Source organism: Hermetia illucens, chromosome 5, assembly GCF_905115235.1.
Source record: "Hermetia illucens chromosome 5, iHerIll2.2.curated.20191125, whole genome shotgun sequence".
NCBI classification, from domain to species: domain Eukaryota; kingdom Metazoa; phylum Arthropoda; class Insecta; order Diptera; family Stratiomyidae; genus Hermetia; species Hermetia illucens.
In genome coordinates this window covers 32,556,632-32,576,590 of record NC_051853.1, presented here as the reverse complement: position 1 = coordinate 32,576,590, position 19,959 = coordinate 32,556,632, and the positions used below count along the sequence as shown (strand labels likewise).

At 42.5% G+C, this 19,959-nt stretch overlaps 1 protein-coding gene across 1 annotated transcript; it reads right to left on the bottom strand.

Annotated features, from left to right (window-relative positions):
- Positions 1 to 4,806: 4,806 nt before the first annotated feature.
- Positions 4,807 to 19,675, bottom strand: LOC119657020. The gene is made up of 9 exons (XM_038063768.1): positions 19,381 to 19,675; positions 15,539 to 15,701; positions 15,216 to 15,480; positions 15,050 to 15,155; positions 14,884 to 14,982; positions 14,652 to 14,811; positions 13,688 to 14,593; positions 5,500 to 6,630; positions 4,807 to 5,428 (listed from the first exon to the last, which is right to left on the bottom strand). Exons 1-9 carry the CDS (start codon positions 19,673 to 19,675, stop codon positions 4,873 to 4,875), a joined length of 3,681 nt encoding a protein of 1,226 aa, XP_037919696.1. The 3' UTR covers positions 4,807 to 4,872.
- Between the last annotated feature and the right edge of the window lie 284 nt (positions 19,676 to 19,959).

The window sequence follows — 19,959 nt, the reverse complement described above, 5'->3', positions numbered from 1 at the left end:
TAAAAACAATTCCGATTATACGGTTCTTTTATACTTACTGGTGGCCAAAGTGTAGTACAAGTCCCAGGGCGAAACGTGGATTGGTACCCACGATGGAGCATACAACCTGGAAAATGACTGCTGAACCAACACCAACAGTTCTACTACCAAACCCTATCTCCACCTCCACGTGGTGACCGCTGGGAGCTCTTTCTTAACGAAAAGCTGCAGACGGAGAAGGATGTAGGCGAATCTTCCGCGCCTAAAAACGGGACAAATTGTACCAACTGGTCCTCCAGGTTGGGGGTTGGGTAGGGTTGACAACCCTACACGGAAAACAACTTGTTACGAAGCCACAACAGGAGCCTCGGACTGGACGGATTACACAACCACGAACCCGGAAACGACAAAGGAATAACGATTTGCGCATATTCTCATGGAACGTGCGCTCCCTGTACAAAGATGAAGCTGCTGAGCAACTAGCCGATACCCTGTCCCAATAAAGGGCTGATGTAACAGCGTTACAGGAGATGCGTTGGACAGGGACTGGTTTCCTGGAGAAGAACCGCTACACCATATATTATAGTTGCCATCCAGTAAGCCATGTGCTCGGAGTAGGTCTTAGTCAGCCAAAAAATGAAACCTGCTGTTATCGACTTTGAAAACATAAGCGAACGGCTATGCACTCTGCGCTTGCGGGGCAAGTTTAGAAATATAAGCCTCATTAACGTTCACGCCACTACAGAGGAGACTGCAGGGTCGGAGAAAGATACCTTCTACGAGGCAGTAGAACGAACCCTCCAAGCCTGTCCCAGATATGAAATCAAAACCATACTTGGGGATTTTAACAGTCAAGTAGGGAAGGAGCCCGTATTCAGGCGATACGTTGGCTCCTATAGCTTACACCAAAATACAAATGATAATGAATAACAACACCACCCAGAATCCACTCTGACAATCAGGTGAGAGTTAACACTGAAGCCATCCACAACAAAGCCCTAGGCAACACCTAACAGAGGACCTGGAGACGAAGCATCAAAAAATGATCTCCACAACCACCTGAAGAACGTTATCATTGATACGGCCACAACAAAAGGAGTCGGAACGGCTGGTTTGACGATGAATGTAAGCTAGCAACAGAACGGAAGAATGCTGCATACCGAGTAATGTTGCATTCTCAAAGAACACGGGCACGCGCAGAGACTTATCATGAACTCCGCCGAGCGGAGAAGCGACTTCACAGACGGAAAAAGGAAGCCTGGGAGAACCAAGAAGTCTGTGAACTATAATAGAAAAGTACAGGGAGCAACCGCACCAAGCGCGGAAGTTTTACCAATAAGTCAGCAGGATGAAGCCTTATACACCTCGATGCTTATTCTGCCGAGACAAAGAGGGAAATCTGATTTCCGACAGAATGGGCGTATTGGAGCGATGGGTTGAGTACTTTGCTGAGCTACTGAATAACCAGAACATCGGCGAGTTGGAGGTCCCGCCAACTGAAGACGACGGACAAATGCTGCCACCGCCAAGTATAGGAGAAATAGTCCGTGCAATTCATCGGCTTAAAAATCATAAATCGCCAGGATTCGATGGAATTACAGCCGAATTGGTTAAATATGGAGGCGAACAGTTACACCAAGTGGTTCATCAACTAATGCTCAAGGTATGGGACAGCGAATCAATGCCTGACGATTGGAAACGGGGCATTATCTGTCTCATACATAAAAAGGAAAATATCACACAGTGCAGCAATTATAGAGGTATAACGTTGCTGAGTACCATCTATAAGATATTCTCCGCTATATTGCTAAGCCGGATAGCCCCATACGCCCAGAACATCCATTCATTCATACCAAATAGGCTTCACTCCAGGCAAATCAGCAACAGATTAGATATTCTCTCTGCGGCAAGCAATGGAAAACTGTTGGAATATGGACAACAGTTGCACCATCTGTTCATCGACTTTAAAGCCGCCTATGATAGCATAGCCAGGGTAAAACTGTACACGGCCATTAGAGAATTCGGTATCCCGACGAAACTGATAAGACTGACTAGGCTGACCATGATCAATGTGTGAGGCCAGATAAAAACAGCAGGATTACTCTCAAGACCATTCGACATCAACAACGGTCTACGACAAGGGGATGCCCTATCATGCTTCCTCTTTAACCTGGCCCCCGTGATAATGAGGTAAATGCAAGAGGTACAATCCTCTTTAAGTCCACCCAACTACTGGCATATGCTGACTATATCCACATCAAGGGAAGAACCACCCGAGACGTACAAACTGTCTTCATCCGGATCGAGCAGGCGATAATCGTAGCGAGATCTTGGGCTGCACATCAATGAAAGCAAGACCAAGTAAACAACATCAAACCGTACTGGTCAAACGGGAAGAATAAAGATAGGAGGCTACAACTTTGAGACCGTTGATAATTTCTCCTATCTTGGGTCGAAAATCACAACCGATAACAGCTGCGACGATGAAATCCGCGCACGGTTGTTGTCAGCCAACAGAGCCTATTTCAGCTTACAAAAACTGTTCCGCTCGAAACGTCTCACCATAGGGTCAAAGCTCTTACTGTACAAGATAATAATCTTGCCAGTCCCCATGTATTCCTCGGAGACGTGGGTTCTTAGCAAGAAGAATTGCGAGCTCTTGGCCGCGTTCGAGAGAAGAATCCTCCGAAGAATTTTTGGCCCCCTACATGAGGATGGACGATTCCGTAGCCTACATGACGACGAAATCTATGAGCGATACCATGGCCGTCCGGTTGTGGATAAAATTCGGCTCAATAGGTTACGGTGGGCGGATCACTTTATCTGTATGTATGAGGATCATCCAGCCCGGAAAGTCTATAAGGGCAATATCTCTGGTAGAAAAAGAAGACGAGGCAGACCCTGCCTAAGATGGAGCGATGGCGTAGGTCCGGACGTCAGACAGCTTTTAGGGATATCGAATTGGTGGACCTCGGTGCAAAACCGGTATGTCTGGAGTTCCTAATTAAGGCAGGCCTAGACCGGATACCGGTTGTTGGGTCGTTGATGATGATTTATACTTATTTACTAATTACTTACATTACTTTTAAACATTTTTTCCAACTATCGACCTAATTACCTGTTAATTACCGTGGCGAGCCTTATTAATTTTGAAGGGCAGTTACCTGAATCTGTATTTAATAACCGGGTCGCGTCTCCTCTCAAAATTTCTAGACTTTCCCAAGGATCCAAGGTTGTCTTTCGGTTTGTATGACTGAAGAGCTCAAGATTTTCCCGTTGAATGGCTTCTTCGACTATGTGCGCTGCCTCTGATGATCTTATGCACGACTTTTGCTTCCGAACACTACTTACCGCTTCCTTGATAAGTTCATTAACTCTAGTCGTTATCAGGCTTTTGGTCTGTCCTATGTATATCTAATTACAGTCGCTGCACGTTATTCGGTAGATCTCGCTTTTTTCCTCCGTTGCCAAAGAATCCTTGACGCTTCCCTGCAAATTTCGCAAAGTGAACGATCGACTCGAACCTACGACTTCCAATTGAAACTTTTTTATCCAATTCCTGATGTTGTTAAATAGAGAATACGGGATACTTATCTGTCTGGTGGTTGCCTCCTTCTGCTACGAAAATAATGTTGTATAGGTATGCCTATTGTTGCTTGATTTTCCTCCCGATCAGATTCTCAATAGCCTGCGGATAATGCCTATTTTTGCGGTGTCAATAATATGCTGTCGTTCCTTATTGAAACCGTATTCCGAAAGAGGCTATGTGATCAGTCGGTGGATCATGCAATTACAGGCTGCCATTTTTTGGGAAAATGTATGGTGTGAAGTTGCAGGTATCGTTCTCTGCGTTGCGGTATATCTAGGAAGGGAGAACCCCATCATTTTCTACCTCTAGTGTAAACTCGATTTTATGATGAACCTTGTTTATAGAGGAGATGGCCATGCCAATATCGTCTCTTCTAACGATCGCAAATACCTAAACCTTACGTTAGGCATGATTCCCCTCGAATCAATTTCTTCATCGATTGATGACATGAAGCTTTCAGTGAGTAACGGCGAGAGGGGGTTCCCCATCGCTACACCCGAAGTTATTTTGGAAGCACAGGATTAGCCATTCGGAGTCGCCCAATGTTCGAGAATACTACACTAGTTTCCTTCAACGCTCGATCGACCCTTTTTTCAGATTTTTCGGGTGGGTAAGTTCTGAGAACGAGATCTATTTCACTTTCTGGGGCACATATTTTGAGCCCTATCTCCCCTATGTTTCACTCAATATTAGAAATGAAAATGAAGAAAATACTAATCGAGCCCTTTCATTTGATACCCCACATGACCATATTGGGTGATAAAAAATATACCCCAACCCCCGGGAAACTCAAGATAAAATGGCGCTACTCGCTGCATGTTTTGTTTCACACAAAACCTTAAAAACCGTCATAGGATGTCTCCTATTTCTATGTAGAATTTATTAAAAATAACTACTCTATTAAAATATAATTTATTACTCCAATTATGAATTATTCTCAGCCAAATAACGTTGTCACACAAACGGTCTTACTTTTTACCGAATTTCTACCGAAAGCTCTCTAATATCGGGCAGCCTTGCCAAAAGGCAATACTTCGAAATGTTATTTTTAATGTTTTAGTAAACAATTTTAACTCTAATAAGGTTAAAAATATATAATTTTACAAAATTGAGTACGCGTGAGAGGTTTCAATTAAAAAAATTTGCAGGCGATCAGATGTAAGGAATGTTTCAATTTTTTAACGGAAGATTTTGGCAAGGACGGTCTGGACAGGGTGAATTTATATTACTTTTTCTTTTGATGATTTTTTCAAATTAATGTTTTTTTTATACATCAGGTTCTGTTATTTAATATTTAGCTGAAATTATTGGACCGGAATCGCTTGATTCGCATTAGTCTTCACCTCCTTCAGCGTTTTAACCGGTTTCATACAATGTCTATGGTAGGTCGACTTCGGTACTTTCTCCGGAGTTATTTTTGGCACTTCTTCAGTTTGCCAATCTTCCGTATTACATGCTTTGTGTTTCTGTTGTCGAAATCGAGCGGATCTTTGTTGATTTTGAAAATTTTTGTTATTTTTCGAAGGATAATTCCTCTGAGGGGATGACCGACGGCACGGAGATCTATTATTGCGGGCGGTGAGTCGTTGAGGTGAGGCACAACGTATTGGTGGTGGTACGTATAGGGAGTCATCCCACGGTGGACGAACTGGACGTTTTCGTTTCATTCGTTCCCAGCGATTGAGTGGTTTTGTTATCCTTGATCTACCTTGTGTTGGGCTCTGCGTTCGGTGTATTTTTTCTTTTTTAAAGCCTCGACCTACGCGTCGATGACTTTGAATGTTCACATCCCTTCCTTCAGGTGGGATATCTTCACCACCACGAACTCGACTCTTCGGATTAACATTCATTTGTTTTACTCTGTGAAAAGTGAGATGGAATCAGAATAACGATTCTGAATGTGAATGTGTAGACTCTAAATTTAAACTCACCTGCTCTGAAGTTTCCCTTTATTTTTGGCATAGTGCAATCCTGGAATTGGAGATTTCAATCCAGTTGTGGGAAGTTCAACCTCATCAATCGATTCTTGCTTCTCCACTGGTTTGAGTTTTCCATTTGCTTTCTTCATACTTTGGTTCTCTTCTTCTTTTGTTAATTTTTCTACTTTTACTTGTTCAACCCGGCGTTTCGGCAAGCTCTTTTCTAAAACTTTCGGCAGACAAGGTTCAATGTTTTTCACACCAGGACAAAACTTCTGAGAGACTTTCTTCGCATGTTCCGCAAGAATCATTTCATTAGTTCGAATTCGGCGTTTCGTGGCAAAATCATTTGCATCGTATTGTGTCCCTTGACTTTCTAACCTTTTAGGTCTTAGGTGGGGCTTCACTATTCCTCCAGGAGGTACAAACTCCAGATGAACCTGGCTATCACTATCAGTCGTGTCTGACAAGCAAACAATATGTTTCAAGTCATCGACTTTCAGCAGAGTCGCCAGACTCTGTATAGTTTTATCAAGGCGCTCCTTTTCCATGAAACTTCGGCAGGTGCACGACGACACTGGCTGGCCACAAGTACACTTTAGGAAACCCATGCTCTTCAGGTGTTGTTTGGCTTGTTTTCGTCTAAGGTCAACTTCATTTTTACTAATTTGGAACTGTATAGGCGGAACATCAGCGTAAGGATTGGCGCTGGTCTGTAATGACCTAGCATCTTTTAGAGGCCTCATAGTGACCAAATATTTATCATCCTTTTTATCGATTATGATTGTTGGTTTTTGAGTCAAATCTTCCGGAGGCTCCTCTACCCTTGGTCGCCGTAGCGCTTTCCACTCTTTCGTTGTTGGCAGGTTATCAACAGGGAACTCTACGAGGAAATATTGCATCAATTCACGGATAGATCTCTTCAACCGTCCAGGACGCCATCCTTTCTGTGCTTCAGGGTTTTCTGAATTCCATAGCCAACCCATTTTTGGGGGAACATACGGCTCCTTTTTGATACAATGTTGGTGTCGCTCTGATGCATGAACTGGTCTGATTTTTGCTGAGTAGCTGTACCTTTTGCCGTATCTGCGTACCATTTTTTTGATATACTGTTTCTTGGTGAGAGGTTTTGATACGGGTTTACTGAAACGTGAATTTTGATAGCATTAGTATTTCCTCTATTCTTAATATATTTCCTCAAATTGAGAGTGACGAAGTAAAACCAGTCAATGCTCTAGATTTAGCTTTATTTAAGCGTTTAATAGCATTGACTTCCTTCTTGCCCGTTAGAGTTGCTCTAGTTTGCAGTACGTATACTAGCAATTTTTATCATAAAATAGAGCTGCGCCAGGGCACAAGGGATGTGGTTGCCTGAGAAGAGCGGCAACATACACTGAATGAGTAGCACCTCTCTTGGGAAAACTAGTCGCAAATGAGCGGCCTGGTTTATGGGGGACTTTGGCTGAGAGGTTTTCGGCATTACCTGCACATGATTGGCAGAGCATAATGCATCGGGGTGGTGGAGATGCTGATCACCCCTTTTTCTTCCTTATGGAAGAAGGGAGCTCTTTCCATACAACTTTGTCAGAGAAATGTTAAGGAATTTTTCCAGATAGAGCCGTGTTACATCTTAAGTCCGGTTTCTCTTTATAACGAAAAATATTAAACTCTAAACTGGTGGGAGGACCGGATGGTGAGGGGTTCAATGGAACAACAAATTCCCTTCTTCCTATCCCATCTGGTTGTTAAAAAGAATTCTCTAAGTTGAAAGCTCCCTGCGGCTGGGGAGCGTGAGGGCCGGCCCGAAGTATGTACCAAATGATTCTAGGCTTGTTCTCTAACGACAGGGAGTTAGAGTGGTCTGACGACTGGCCTTTCTGACAGTCCAACAGTCAATGCATAAACGCGCGAGTTAGGTCTATGGCTCGATGTGGTGACGTCACTGACAATAAGCTGAGTAACCTGCAAACCTAGTAAAGAACAAATTTGAAAAAATAGCTGAAGGGGTGAAAAAAAGTGAATTCGAGGAGAAGTCGAGCTTACCTAAGGGAGGGCGATTATTAAGGAATTAAAATATAGGGGTTAAAATAGTATAAAAACTATGTTGCCTACATTTCGGTCATTCAATCAATAATCAACTTTTTACCTGATATTTCTCATATATGACGGGTCTTTCCACATTGCCTGCAACATTTTCCCTTGATGACAAATTACTAACGGCGTGATGACCTATCTTTGGAGGCGGTCAAAATCAACAAGTACGGTATCGGTTATACAGATTCGGTAGTATCCCCGAAGCCGAAGGTAGACCTGCTGCCTATTGAAGAAGCGAAGCTGGACAATCTCAACCTGGTTCCCCTTAGGGGGACACGAAGTCACAGACAAGTGTCATTTCAGAGAAAACGAGGATACTCTGACGCTGAAGATGGGATCCAATCATTCATGGAGCCAATGCGAGCAATAAAATAGCTCAGGTAAACCTCTATTATGCAAAAGCTGCTTCCTCCAGTAATTGTCCAACCCATTGAAATAAGTCATTAAATTAATGGGGTACTGCGAAAAACGCTACTACTTCTGCTGCGATGCCCACGCGCACAACAAGATTTGGGAAAACGGAAATACCAACAATAGAAATACAGAAAGTAGGAAATACACCAACAAGTCCTCAGTGAATTCCGTTTGGAACTACCTACGTCTTAGACATAATCCTACGAATGAGCTGTTCATGAACTATCGGTCGGATCAAAGAATAATAAAATGAAAGGTATATAAATACTAACATCGCTCATCTAGAGGTGGGCGATGATATTAGAAATGAACTAGGATTAGAAACAATTGTGGAAGACCGCAACAGAGTCATCAGTGACGCATATAAAGCCTCAACTCAACAATGGACTTCCCTAGTGGAAGGGAACCTAGCTAGGATGAAGGCAAGCCAAACGACTTTTCAAATGGAGACACAAAGGACTGGTCACGGTACAAAACTTTGCGAAGAAATTAAATAAACCGCAGAGACATCTAGGCTTTGTAGCGGTTTAGCCAAGCACAAAGTAATATTCTCTATATGAGCAGGACACAGTACATTTATTCCTCAAAACTCATTTCCCGGGGTCCTATCCCAAGTCGAAGGACAACATTCAGCCTGACATTCCAATCATAAGGAAAACTGGAAAATAGCTAAAGAGGTATGCTCAGAATCTAAAGCGTCCAGCTTAATGTGACAAATTTTAAGCCACTAAAATAACCAGTAGTTGATGGAATCTTCCTAACACTACTCCAAAGGGGCCTAAAAATCATTCTAGATTACCTTCTGAGGCATTCAGACCGGCAAAAGTGGTGTTCGTTTTGAAAGCGGGTAAAAAGGATCGTTTGCCTTTTATATCTTTTGGATCAATTGACATGACACCTTCCGTATTGAAAACGGAGGAAAAGGCCATAAATAACTACTTTAGTACGTCCTAAAGAACAGGAAAATCTACCGTAACTGTCCAACTGAAGTGACGGATGTACTACGCAACGTAATATACACCAACAAAATTGCTCTGTGTACCATTTTGGATATCGGAAGTATTATACTTTCCACAACATATCGCATACGAGCCAATGAAGACCTTTGCAGAGGAAAGAAGGTATCCATGAATCCATAGTCCGATTAATGCCGACTGCAGCTGCATGGTGCGAATTTATTACCTAGCCCAGACGGTTTCCGACAAAGTGCTGACAACGAGGTTCCGCCCCAGAAAGAGTGACATTTCAATAGTATAGTGCAGATGAAGGGAAGGAGACTCTCTATTCCAATTAGGTGTGCACCGGGACAAATGGAACTTTAATATTCCGTTGAATAGGGATCTCCGGGTGCGTTTGATTAAACTTATGCAATGACGAGGCAAGTCATAAGCTGTGACTTCCTAATTCCGTATATATTTATGTTGGAATTTTTGTTGTTCGTGCTACTTATGGGTCCCTTCTGCTGAGTGAAAGTCCGATGACGGTATGAGGAACAAATCTCCTTTTTTTCTGTCAGGGTGTTGCCTTTTTAACTTGTGTTCCTTATGTTGTACCCATGCCTACTGTTGAGTGTTCCTCCTCGTGACCCAGAAGTAGTTCCGCTTGTCACAGCATACAGGATCAAAAGAGGTGCACATTTACTGAAAAACTATATTACGAATAGTAATCAGGTGGAGAGGCTGGCTAGGATCGCTAGCAGTTAAGATGATATTAACGAAAGTGTCATATCAAAGTGGCCGATTAGATGGAACAATAGTAGTAAAGTTCGGCTGGTTGTATGCTTTCTGTGCCTAGAAGGCGAGGTATCAGACCCAAGTATACACAACCAGAGACCAGAATGGCCCTTTAAGGACATATGATCAAGGAGGATGATATGCTTTCAGCCCGGTTATTCGTGGTTGGCCTCCTTGTTTTATGGTGTTTGTGGCAGTTACGCACGAAACGCGGGCAGAATTTCTCGTTTGCACAATTGGTGGAGTTGCACTTTACAAGTCAAAGGCCGTTGTCCTTAATTGCAGCAGAAGTGTTATATACATATATATCGGATCCATTGGTATGAATATTGAGCCTGCAGTTAGTATAAACTAGTACGGCTGTGCTACTCAAAGCCAAGCTCTGATTGGAGTCCTCATATTGGAAACGGCATGATTATGCCTATACAGCATTCTGTTGGTAAAGCAAAAGCTACCACAAATAATAAAGTTCTCAGTCTAACACGTCATCACATTCGCCTTGTCTGTATCAATAAACGGAGTGTAGAAGGCGTTGATCAATTTGTATATCTGGGAAACGTTTTTTACTGCCGACGGTAACATTGAACTTGATAACCAAGAACATCAAACCGCACTGGTTAAACAGGAAGAATAAGGATAGAAGAACACAACTTTGAGACCGTTGATAATTTCTCCTATCTAGGGTCGAAAATCACAACCGATAACAGCTACGATGATGAAATTCGCGCACGATTGTTGACTGCCAATAGAGCCTATTTCAGCTTACAGAAACTATTTCGCTCAAAACAAGACAATGATCTTGCCAGTCATTATGTATTCCTCGGAGACTTGGATTCTTAGCAAGAAAAATTGCGAACTCTTGGCCGCGTTCGAGAGAAGAATCCTCCGAAGAATTGTTGGCCCTCTACATTAGGATGGAGGTTTCCGTAGCCTATATAACGACGAAATCTATGAGCGATACCATGACCGTCAAGTTGTGGATAAAATCCGGTTTATTAGATTACGGTGGGCGGGTCACATAATCCGTATGGATGAGGATGATCCAGCCCGGAAACTCTATAAGGACAATATCTATGGTAGAAAAAGAAGATGAGGCAGACCCTGCCTAAGATGGAGCGATGGTGTAGGTCCGGACGCCAGACAGCTTTTGGGGATATCGAATTGGTGGTACTTGGCGCAAAATCCGGATGTCTGGAGTTCCTTATTAAGGTAGGTCTAGACCGGATACCACTTGTTGCGCCGTAGATGATGATGATGAATTCGTCTAAAATTTGAAAATGCATATATACTAACACCAACAACAAGTTCAGGACCTCCCATGCCAAAACTCTCTCTGTCCTGTCATACCTATATGACGATTGAATGAATCGTAACGGTCACTGCTAATCGGAAGCTCCAAGCTTTCATCAACTCAATTCTGTGTCGTGCTATCAAAGACCTCTTGGCTTGGGGTAAATAGGTAAGCCTCAGTGGCCATTTCGAGGAACCTAGTTAAGTCTGTTGTGCGTTGTTTTGATGTCACAAACTCCTAAGACCATGGCTGCTGTAGGAAGAACAAGGGGAGCAAAATCCAACAAATTCCAGTAGCATTTACAAAAGATAGTAGATCTCAACTCAACCAGAAATCTCATTGATGCCCCCAAAGAAGTGTTTATGTAGAGTCCACAGCCTGACTCTAACTAGAGCTGGACAATCGCATTCCTCCTCTCCGCAATTTCAACAATGCAAATTGTAGGGTATGTCGAGTATGGCGGCATAGTTCTTTACCTACAGGGGAGTATAGACCGCCGTAATCCTATAGGTATTTATCCGCTTCTGACACAAAACTCACACGTTCGGCTCTTGTTATAGAAGGCTCAAATCCTCCTCGATTTAGCGCAGACTTCGCCCACAGAGAAACTATCAACGGTAGAGCCCCGCCTAGCCAGCCTCTCAGCCTGCTCATTCCCTACCAGGTTCCTAGGGTAAAATCAGTATGCATGTCCTTGTACTTCCCCACCACTCTGGCTGTGGGTCAGAATGACTATGGGTGCTTGGAGTCCGGATCATATCCCAATTATCGCCAGAACCTACGCTTGGAATACACCAATGAATCTTGGAAGGCAATACAACTCGCCACTGTTTACTACTCAGACTATCTTTGATTCGTGGGTGAAAAATATTGTGTCATTATCTTCCAATACATCACCGATCTTCCAATTTGCCTTGGTTTGAAAGTCCATAGCAAAATTCCTCTTGGAGCTCGGCTTGCGTGTAATCCGCTGGGAATTCCCAGATTTCCGAAGGTACATCATCTACAATGTTATAAATTATCTGACAGCACTGCACGATACATAGTGTATTTAATATGGAATTCCAGAGGGAGAAAGTATAGGAGTACATTGAGGGCATTTGCCGGGAAGGACTGAGGAGCCCCAGTAGCACTTACACATGTGGTTCTTTAGGATCAATTCTATTTTGTTACTTGATCGCCTCACGACGGGATAATTGGACGAACCACGGCTGTGCACATCCAAAGAACTAGCCTCGAACGAAGACCTCATTTCCTTACAAAGATCCTCTTTCAGGAGTAGAACCCTACATAGGCTTTCTTAACTCGTTCTATATTCCGTTTCCAATTTGACTTGGGAATCAGGATCGAACCCGGGTACTTTACATTGGACGAAATTGCCAATTTTTTTTCCATTTAGCCCCAGGAGGTGAAATTTATCTTGCTGGTATATAGCTCTGGGTTGAGATAATAAAAAATGAAGGTCAGATACACATGAATACGTTAATCAGAAGGTAGAAGTGGCAGTGAATAGGTCACATATTAAGAACGGGCGACGACTCCATTTCTAATTATGCCATGCAATGAAATCCACAATTGCAGAATGGAGGATAAGTGAGTCGCTTTAGAGCCAATGGCGTAGAGCAGTGAAGGAAGAGGGTGAGCTTTTCAGAAAATCCTGAAAGAGATAGTTGAAACAGATGGATAAGAATTGTCTCTTTGGAATTATGCCTGGTGAGGACAGTATAGAAACATCAATCTCGTCATCTTATAAGTTTTCATAACCTCGTGATCAGCGACCGTGAATTTCATGAAAACAATAATTCCCATTCATTGTTTGCAAGTCTAGAATATAGATACTGATCATAGCGAAGTGCAATAGTGGAAGTCATTTAGCAAAGGCCAAGAGAAGCCGATCCAAAGAACTTAAAAAAGTCCTTTCTAGGAATGGATAAGAGCCTTGAAAAGGTTTCCAAACGATTCCCATTTTAGTCAGCCAAGTCTTCACTGGAGATATGAAGGCGTCGTGCCCTGCAGCTTGTTCCATTGGACTATATTTTAGTGCAAGGCGGATTTAATATGGTTCCACGTTCAGCTTGAGGTAAATAGGATGCAATGATAAGTGTTCAAATGCTTCAGAAGCATAATTAAGCCATTTGATCTTGACCTGAACTTGCTGGTAGTCAATGTCTGGCACCTAGTGCATTATCCCAAAATGAAACATTTCTCGTCATATTGATATACCCACCAACCACTTGATAAGGTTGACGTAGAAAATAAAATTTAACCCAGAAAAGGCATGACAGATTTGGTCTACCCTCGGGTCCGGCTCTTCATTATCCACTTTTGAGATAAATTGAATCTAGATGGCCCCTGATTAACGGAGCTTTGCTTTTGAAAAGGAGGTTCCGATTCATCACTTTACCAGCCGTCGATTAACGACAGCATAGATTGAAAATATGACCTACATCTAGAAAGAGGCATAACTCTGGTTATGGGGATCTATGAATAAGGACTGTCCAGACGTACAGGTTGATAGTCCCCAGGGGAGCAATGTAACAGAGCCCGACATTACTCGCAAACACGCTGGCCAATTGGGGAAAAAAATGAAAGGAAACCTCCAAGGATTTTGTCAGCAGTTTTTGCACACTTATATCGATGTCGAATCACCAAGCATTGCCATACTTACGCCCATTCCTGTGCTGGCTCATAATCACATAATTGTTGAATTGCGCTCTTCAACTTCGGATCCAATATTTTATTCAACATACACTCCTTGCTTATGCGTGTCGATGTCTTCTGCAACTCATCACACTCATTGAAGCTCATATTTATGAGTTCCTTCATATCCTTCGAGGTACGATTTTCATGTAGTTTATTTCTCTTCCCGGTTTTACTAGGCTTTTCCGGTGGAATTGCTTGCTTCATTGCATTAGCAGCCGTATTTGCTTGCTTAGGTTTTCGGGTGTGTTTTAATTCGTTGTTGAGGCTGTTCCTCTTCGAATCATTAGCAACATTTTTTCTTTCTTTCGCTACAGATAATTTTGACTGAGGAATGCCAGAGGATCTCCTTTGCTTCTCGGAGCCAGCGTTCAAGCGTTTCACCTTGGGTTGAGTGATGCATTCGAGCTGTTTTTTGGATGTGAAGGAACACTTGGTTTTCAGCCATTCCAGCATTTTTGAAAGTTTCGGTGTATCGTCTGGGTGGGACTTAATCAGTTTCCCGTGCTCATCGCGCTCTACGGCACCAACATGCTTGGATAATACTTCTTTGCAAACGTCATCCACCTGATTTCGAGACTTCTCAAGGTCTCGTTTCACGTAATGTTGGAAACCTACCGATTCATTCTTTTCTCGTATTTTATTTATGGCACAAAAGACACATTCCATCCCAGCATTTTTCTCACAAGTGCAATGATCATATTTGCTGAAGCCTTTGTTTTTTATGAATTCCTTTTCGTCTTCACCCCATTTTTCCACAATGTTCTCCATGTCTGTCAAACTGTGCTCAACGGTTTTTAATTTCTGTCCGCAACAAAGGCAAGGAGCCTTTATCGGCTGGTTTGTGCGGTCCACACAACACTTCGGGCATCGACTGAAAAATACAATAGAATTAGCAGACCGCAAAGGACATTTACGTTTTGGGAGCCAACAGTGGTGGTATATCTGACAAATCTGGGAATTCAGCTTTTTGCTTCTCCAAAGCAGTCCCTATTCTGTTGAAGCATTCTTGTAGTAATGGGGGACTGTGTTTCGATAGCTTTTCATTTTCGGAGTCTGTGGTCAGTGGAATTGAACGACAATTGAAAGGATCTAAATATTATAATAAATTTTTATCAGAGTTCCTTAGTAAGAACTATAAATGCCAAGCTCTCATACACATACCTTTGGCACGAAAAACTGACTTCCGCCGGGTCTGTTTTGGGCATGGATTTCTACTTGAATCGGTATCGGAGTCAGCTTTCTCAGAGTCTCCATCGGATTCTATATGGATCATATTTATATGTGTATGATTGAAACAGGAAATTCATTTAATCGTAGCAGAAGATACCTGGTCTCCTAAGAGCGTTTTCCAAAACATTTCGGCAAACATTTTTACAATCAGTTTTCGGTGCTCTCGATGCTGCTTCTTGAGCTTCTGTTGCCGGCTCTTGATGCTGAAATTTTAGATTCAAATGAACATAAATTTATGCAAACTTTATCCTTTCGGCCATTACAGGGGGTGAGCAACTTAATTGTTCCATTACTTTGCAGTTGGGTACTACTGTACCTCTCAGTTCCATAAAACGCTCCGTGTTGAGCCGAAGAGGGAAGTTATCATCGTTTTTGTTTACATTATTCATTGACGATACAACAGGGATCGGCTGGTGCGATCCCACTACAAAAAATATGTCCTTTTCATCAATATCTTTTTTAATGTTGTTGAAAACTCTCAAGTTTCCATCCTTATCAAATCTTAGGTCGGGTGGCTCTCCCATATCCCTGAAATCCAGAAGATAGGTTAAACAAAGTGGATATAAATAAAAATGTTTCCTGTTACCTTGGATTCTCACATTTGATATGCAACATAGTAGCTAACGATAGGTTTCCAACGACTCTTCCATCGAGTTTGATGTCACATTCTTTATGGAAAGGTACGGATGCAAATTTGCCAGTTCCTATTTGACCAATTAAATCTTTTGGCCACAAACAGGATACCTCGCCTAGAAAAAGGAGAAATCGGATAAGGATATTCATAATAATGACTAATTCACAAAGGACGCCTGGTGGTTTCGTCTAGGACCGAAAAGCAACTCACCAGATGCTCCCTTACCTCTGCCATGGGAGTAGCATGATAAGTCAGGGGGGGGCTAAGATAGAAGGTTAGGAAGTGCAGAATACCTAAAAACATCCCTTTTTTCGAATTTTTGGTTTTAGAATCAAAGATCCAATTGGATTGATTTGGGATTTTTTCAGAAATATTTCTCGAAGAGACGGAATTTTTAAAGGTTGAGTTTTCAACGTCATACCCGGAGGGATTACAGATGCTATTCAAAGAGAAGGGACCTCCCTTTGCAACACCTATGAAAACTGGTGAAGACACAATCTCTTCCTGGAAACGCTTTTTTGATATCTTCTTTTTTCTTCAGCATTTCTCCCGTTCACAAGCGGGGTCGGCTCGTCGTGATCGGTTTCGCCATTTGGCTCTATCGAATGCCTGATCTGGGTGCAATCTTGAGGCTTTTAAATCCTCATCCAGTGTATCAAGCAACCGTTGTTGCGGCCTGCCTATTGGTCGCTTACCATCGACTTCGATGTTCAGACCAATCTTGGCAAGTGAATTCTCCTCAGCACGAATTGCGTGACAATACCATCGAAGACGCCTCTCTCGCAACTTTTCCACGATCAGTTCAACCCCATAACGATCGCGGATATTCTCATTTCGGATGTGATCTAGACGTGCGACGCCACTAGTTCAACGTAGCATCTTCGTCTCCATTACCGCAAGACGCCGTTCATTGGGAAACGTTTTTTTTTATATATATCTCCGGAATGGATAGACATGGAGAGGGTATGCAGGAGGGAGAAGAGTTTATCCTCTCCAAAAGCATGCGAACCGCTGGTTTGCGTTGAATGTAAGCTAGCAACAGAACGGAAGAATGCTGCATACCGAGTAATGTTGCATTCTCAAAGGACGCGGGCACGCGCAGAGACTTATCACGAACTCCGTCTAGCGGAGAAACTACTTTACAGACGGAAAAAGGAAGCCTGGGAGAACTAACAGGTCTGTGAACTAGAAAAATACAGGGAGCAACCACACCAAGCGCGAAAGTTTTACCAACAAGTCAGCAGGATGAAGCCTTATACACCTCGATGCTCATCCTGTCGAGACAAAGAGGGAAATCTGATTTCCGACAGAATGGGAATATTGGAGCGATGGGTTGACTATTTTGATGAACTGCTCAACAACCAAAATATCGCCAACTGAAGACGACAGACAAATACTGCCACCACCAAGTATAGGAGAAACACTCCGTGCAATTCATCGGCTTAAAAACCATAAGTCACCAGGATTCGATGGAATTACAGCCGAATTGGTTAAATATGGAGGCGACCAATTACACCAAGTGGTTCATCAACTGATGCTCAAAGTATGGGCCAGCGAATCAATGCCTGACGACTGGCAACGAAGCATTATCTGTCTCATACATAATAAGGGAGATATCACACAGTGCAGCAATTTTAGAGGTATCACGTTGCTGAGTACCATCTTTAAAATATTCTCAGCTATCTCGCTAGGCCGAATAGCCCCATACGTCCGGAACATCAAATCAGATTTCCTCTCTGCGGCAAGCGATGGAGAAACTGTTGATATATGGACATCAGTTGCACCATCTTTCCATCGGTGTTAAAGCCGCCTATGATAGCGTAGCCAGGGTAAAACTGTACACGACCATGAGAGAATTCGATATCCCGACGAAATTGATAAGACTGACTAGGCTGACCCTGACCAATCTATGAGGCCAGATAAAAGCAGCGGGATCACTCTCGAGACCATTCAACATTAACAACGGTCTACGACAAGGGGATACCCTATCATGCGTCCTCTGCAACCTGGCCCTGGAGATAGCGATTCGCGATGCCGATGTAAATGCGAGAGACACCATCCTCTTCAAGTCCACCCAACAACTGGCCTATGCTGACGATATCGACATCATGGGAAGAACAAACCGAGATGTACAATCTACCTTCACCCGGATCGAGCAAGCGGCGCGAGATCTCAAGCTACACATTAATGAAGGCAAGACGAAGTACATGGTGGCAATGTCAGCGCCAAAACCAAAACAACGAACAACATCGAATCGCACTGGTCAAACGAAAACAATGAAGATAGGAGGCTACAACTCTGGGACCGTTGAAAATCACAACCGATAATAGCTATGACGATGAAATCCGCACAGAGAGAGAGAGGTAGCATGTTGCTGAGTACCATATAAACTTTGTCATTTTGCAAGAGCGGATAGTGTCATATGCCGAGAACATACAAGAGAGCCTTCACTTCAGGTAAATCAACAACAGGTCAGATTTTCTCTCTGCTACCAGCCATGGAAAAACTTTTGTAGTAAGGCCGAACTTAAGGCCGCCTATGATAGTATAGCCAGGGTGAAACTGTACACCGCCTTGATATCTCGACTAAAATTATAAGAGTGACTAACTAATCCTGAACAATGTTCGAGGTTAGAAAAAAAGCAACAAGCTCGAAATCATTCAGTCTAAGCCAAAGTGATGCGCTCGAATGCATTCTTTTTAAACTGGTCCTGAAGAAAATAACCCGTGATGTTAATGTAAATGCGAGAGATGCAATCATCTTCAAGTCCACCCAACGACTAGACTATGCTGATACTATGGGAATAACAACCCGAGATGTACAATCCGCGCAGGATTGTTGGCAGCCGAACAGGGCCTATTTCAGCTTATAAAAAATGTTTCGCTCGAAACGTCTCACCATAGGGTCAAAGCTCTTACTGTACAAGACAATGATTTTGCCAGTCCTTATGTTTACCTCGGAGATTTGGGTTCTTAGTAAGAAGAATTGCGAATTCTTGACCGCGTTCGAAGAAGAATCCTCAGAAGAATTTTTGGTCCCCTAAATGAGGATGGACTACATAACGACGAAACCTATGAGTGATAGCGCGACTGTCTGGTTGTGAAAAAACATCCGGCTCAACAGGTTGCGGTGGGCGGGTCACTTAATCCATATGGATGAGGATGATCCCACCCGGAAAGTCTATAAGAGCAATATCTATGGTAGAAAAAGAAGACGAGGCAGACCCTACCTGAGATGGAGCAATAGCGTAGGTCAGGACGCCAGACAGCTTTTAAGGATATCGAATTGGTGGACCTCGACGCAAAACCGGGATGTCTGGAGTTCCTTATTAAGGCAAGCCTAGACCAGATACCGGTTGTTGCGCCGTTGATTATGATGATGATTCGAACGTTTTTGGGACCGGAAAATACGCACTTCATTACCGCGGTCGAAATAAACCTAACAACGACGCTGTACCTATTTAACAGTGTAATTTTCTTACGACTCTGAATATCGAAAAATCAATTTACCCAAATATTCTACACTATATCTAGATACAATTGATGCCAAAAAAAAAAAAATAGATTCCTCGGATTCGACGCATGGGATGACTCTCTTAAAGCAATATTTTTGCCCGACAGGCACTTAAATATATATAATAGCTTCAAAAAATCATTTGCATTCTAAAGAAAAGGTACCAATGGTTTCTACCACCTTGAGGAAGTCCTGGCAAATAAGTATAGAATCTTATCGTCTTCTTGAGTACTACGTTCTTATTACTCAAATACTACTTAAAATTGTCGTTAATTTCTTACCTACTAAATGTACTTCATCCTTAATTTCTTCATAGAGTTTAATCTTTATCGAATTCCGAGTAAATTTATTACGTAATTCATTTAATGTTCCTGAAAATTCAATGCTCCGTCCGTCACGAAAATTATTAATACTAATTCTGCTGCTCGCCACATCAAACGAAATATCATCGAAGTTTATTTCAACGAATAGCTTATCATCCCCGTCTTCATCCCTCTTCTCGTCGTCAATATCTACTTCATTTAGATGAAGATTGTTCACAATAATATCCAAATTGAACTTCTTGGTTTCGCTCATATTTCCGAACAAAAAGGACACCGACGTATTCTCACCAGAAATATCTTAACTAATGCCAATGTTATAAGTTCCCTTGCTCCAATCAAAGTTAAAGAAATATTTCGATATAAAAAACACACAAGTTTAGGGGCAATTCACAAATTTAAAATTTTGGACATTACGCCTCGTTTAAAAAGGGATACGGAGGAAATATGAACAAAATACTCGGTATTTTCGTTAAATTACCACTAAAATTCTTAGCATGGAATGAAAACGAACCGCCTACACCTGAAAACAAAATTTAT

Excerpts from the sequence above, each read along its gene's own strand:
- LOC119657020 (XM_038063768.1), bottom strand. The coding sequence starts at position 19,675 with ATGAGCGAAACCAAGAAGTTCAATTTGGATATTATTGTGAACAATCTT. Across the intron at positions 15,481-15,538 it reads ATCAAATGTGAGAATCCAAG|GGATATGGGAGAGCCACCCG; the intron begins GTAACAGGAAAC and ends TCTGGATTTCAG. Across the intron at positions 15,156-15,215 it reads AATTAAGTTGCTCACCCCCT|CATCAAGAGCCGGCAACAGA; the intron begins GTAATGGCCGAA and ends CTAAAATTTCAG.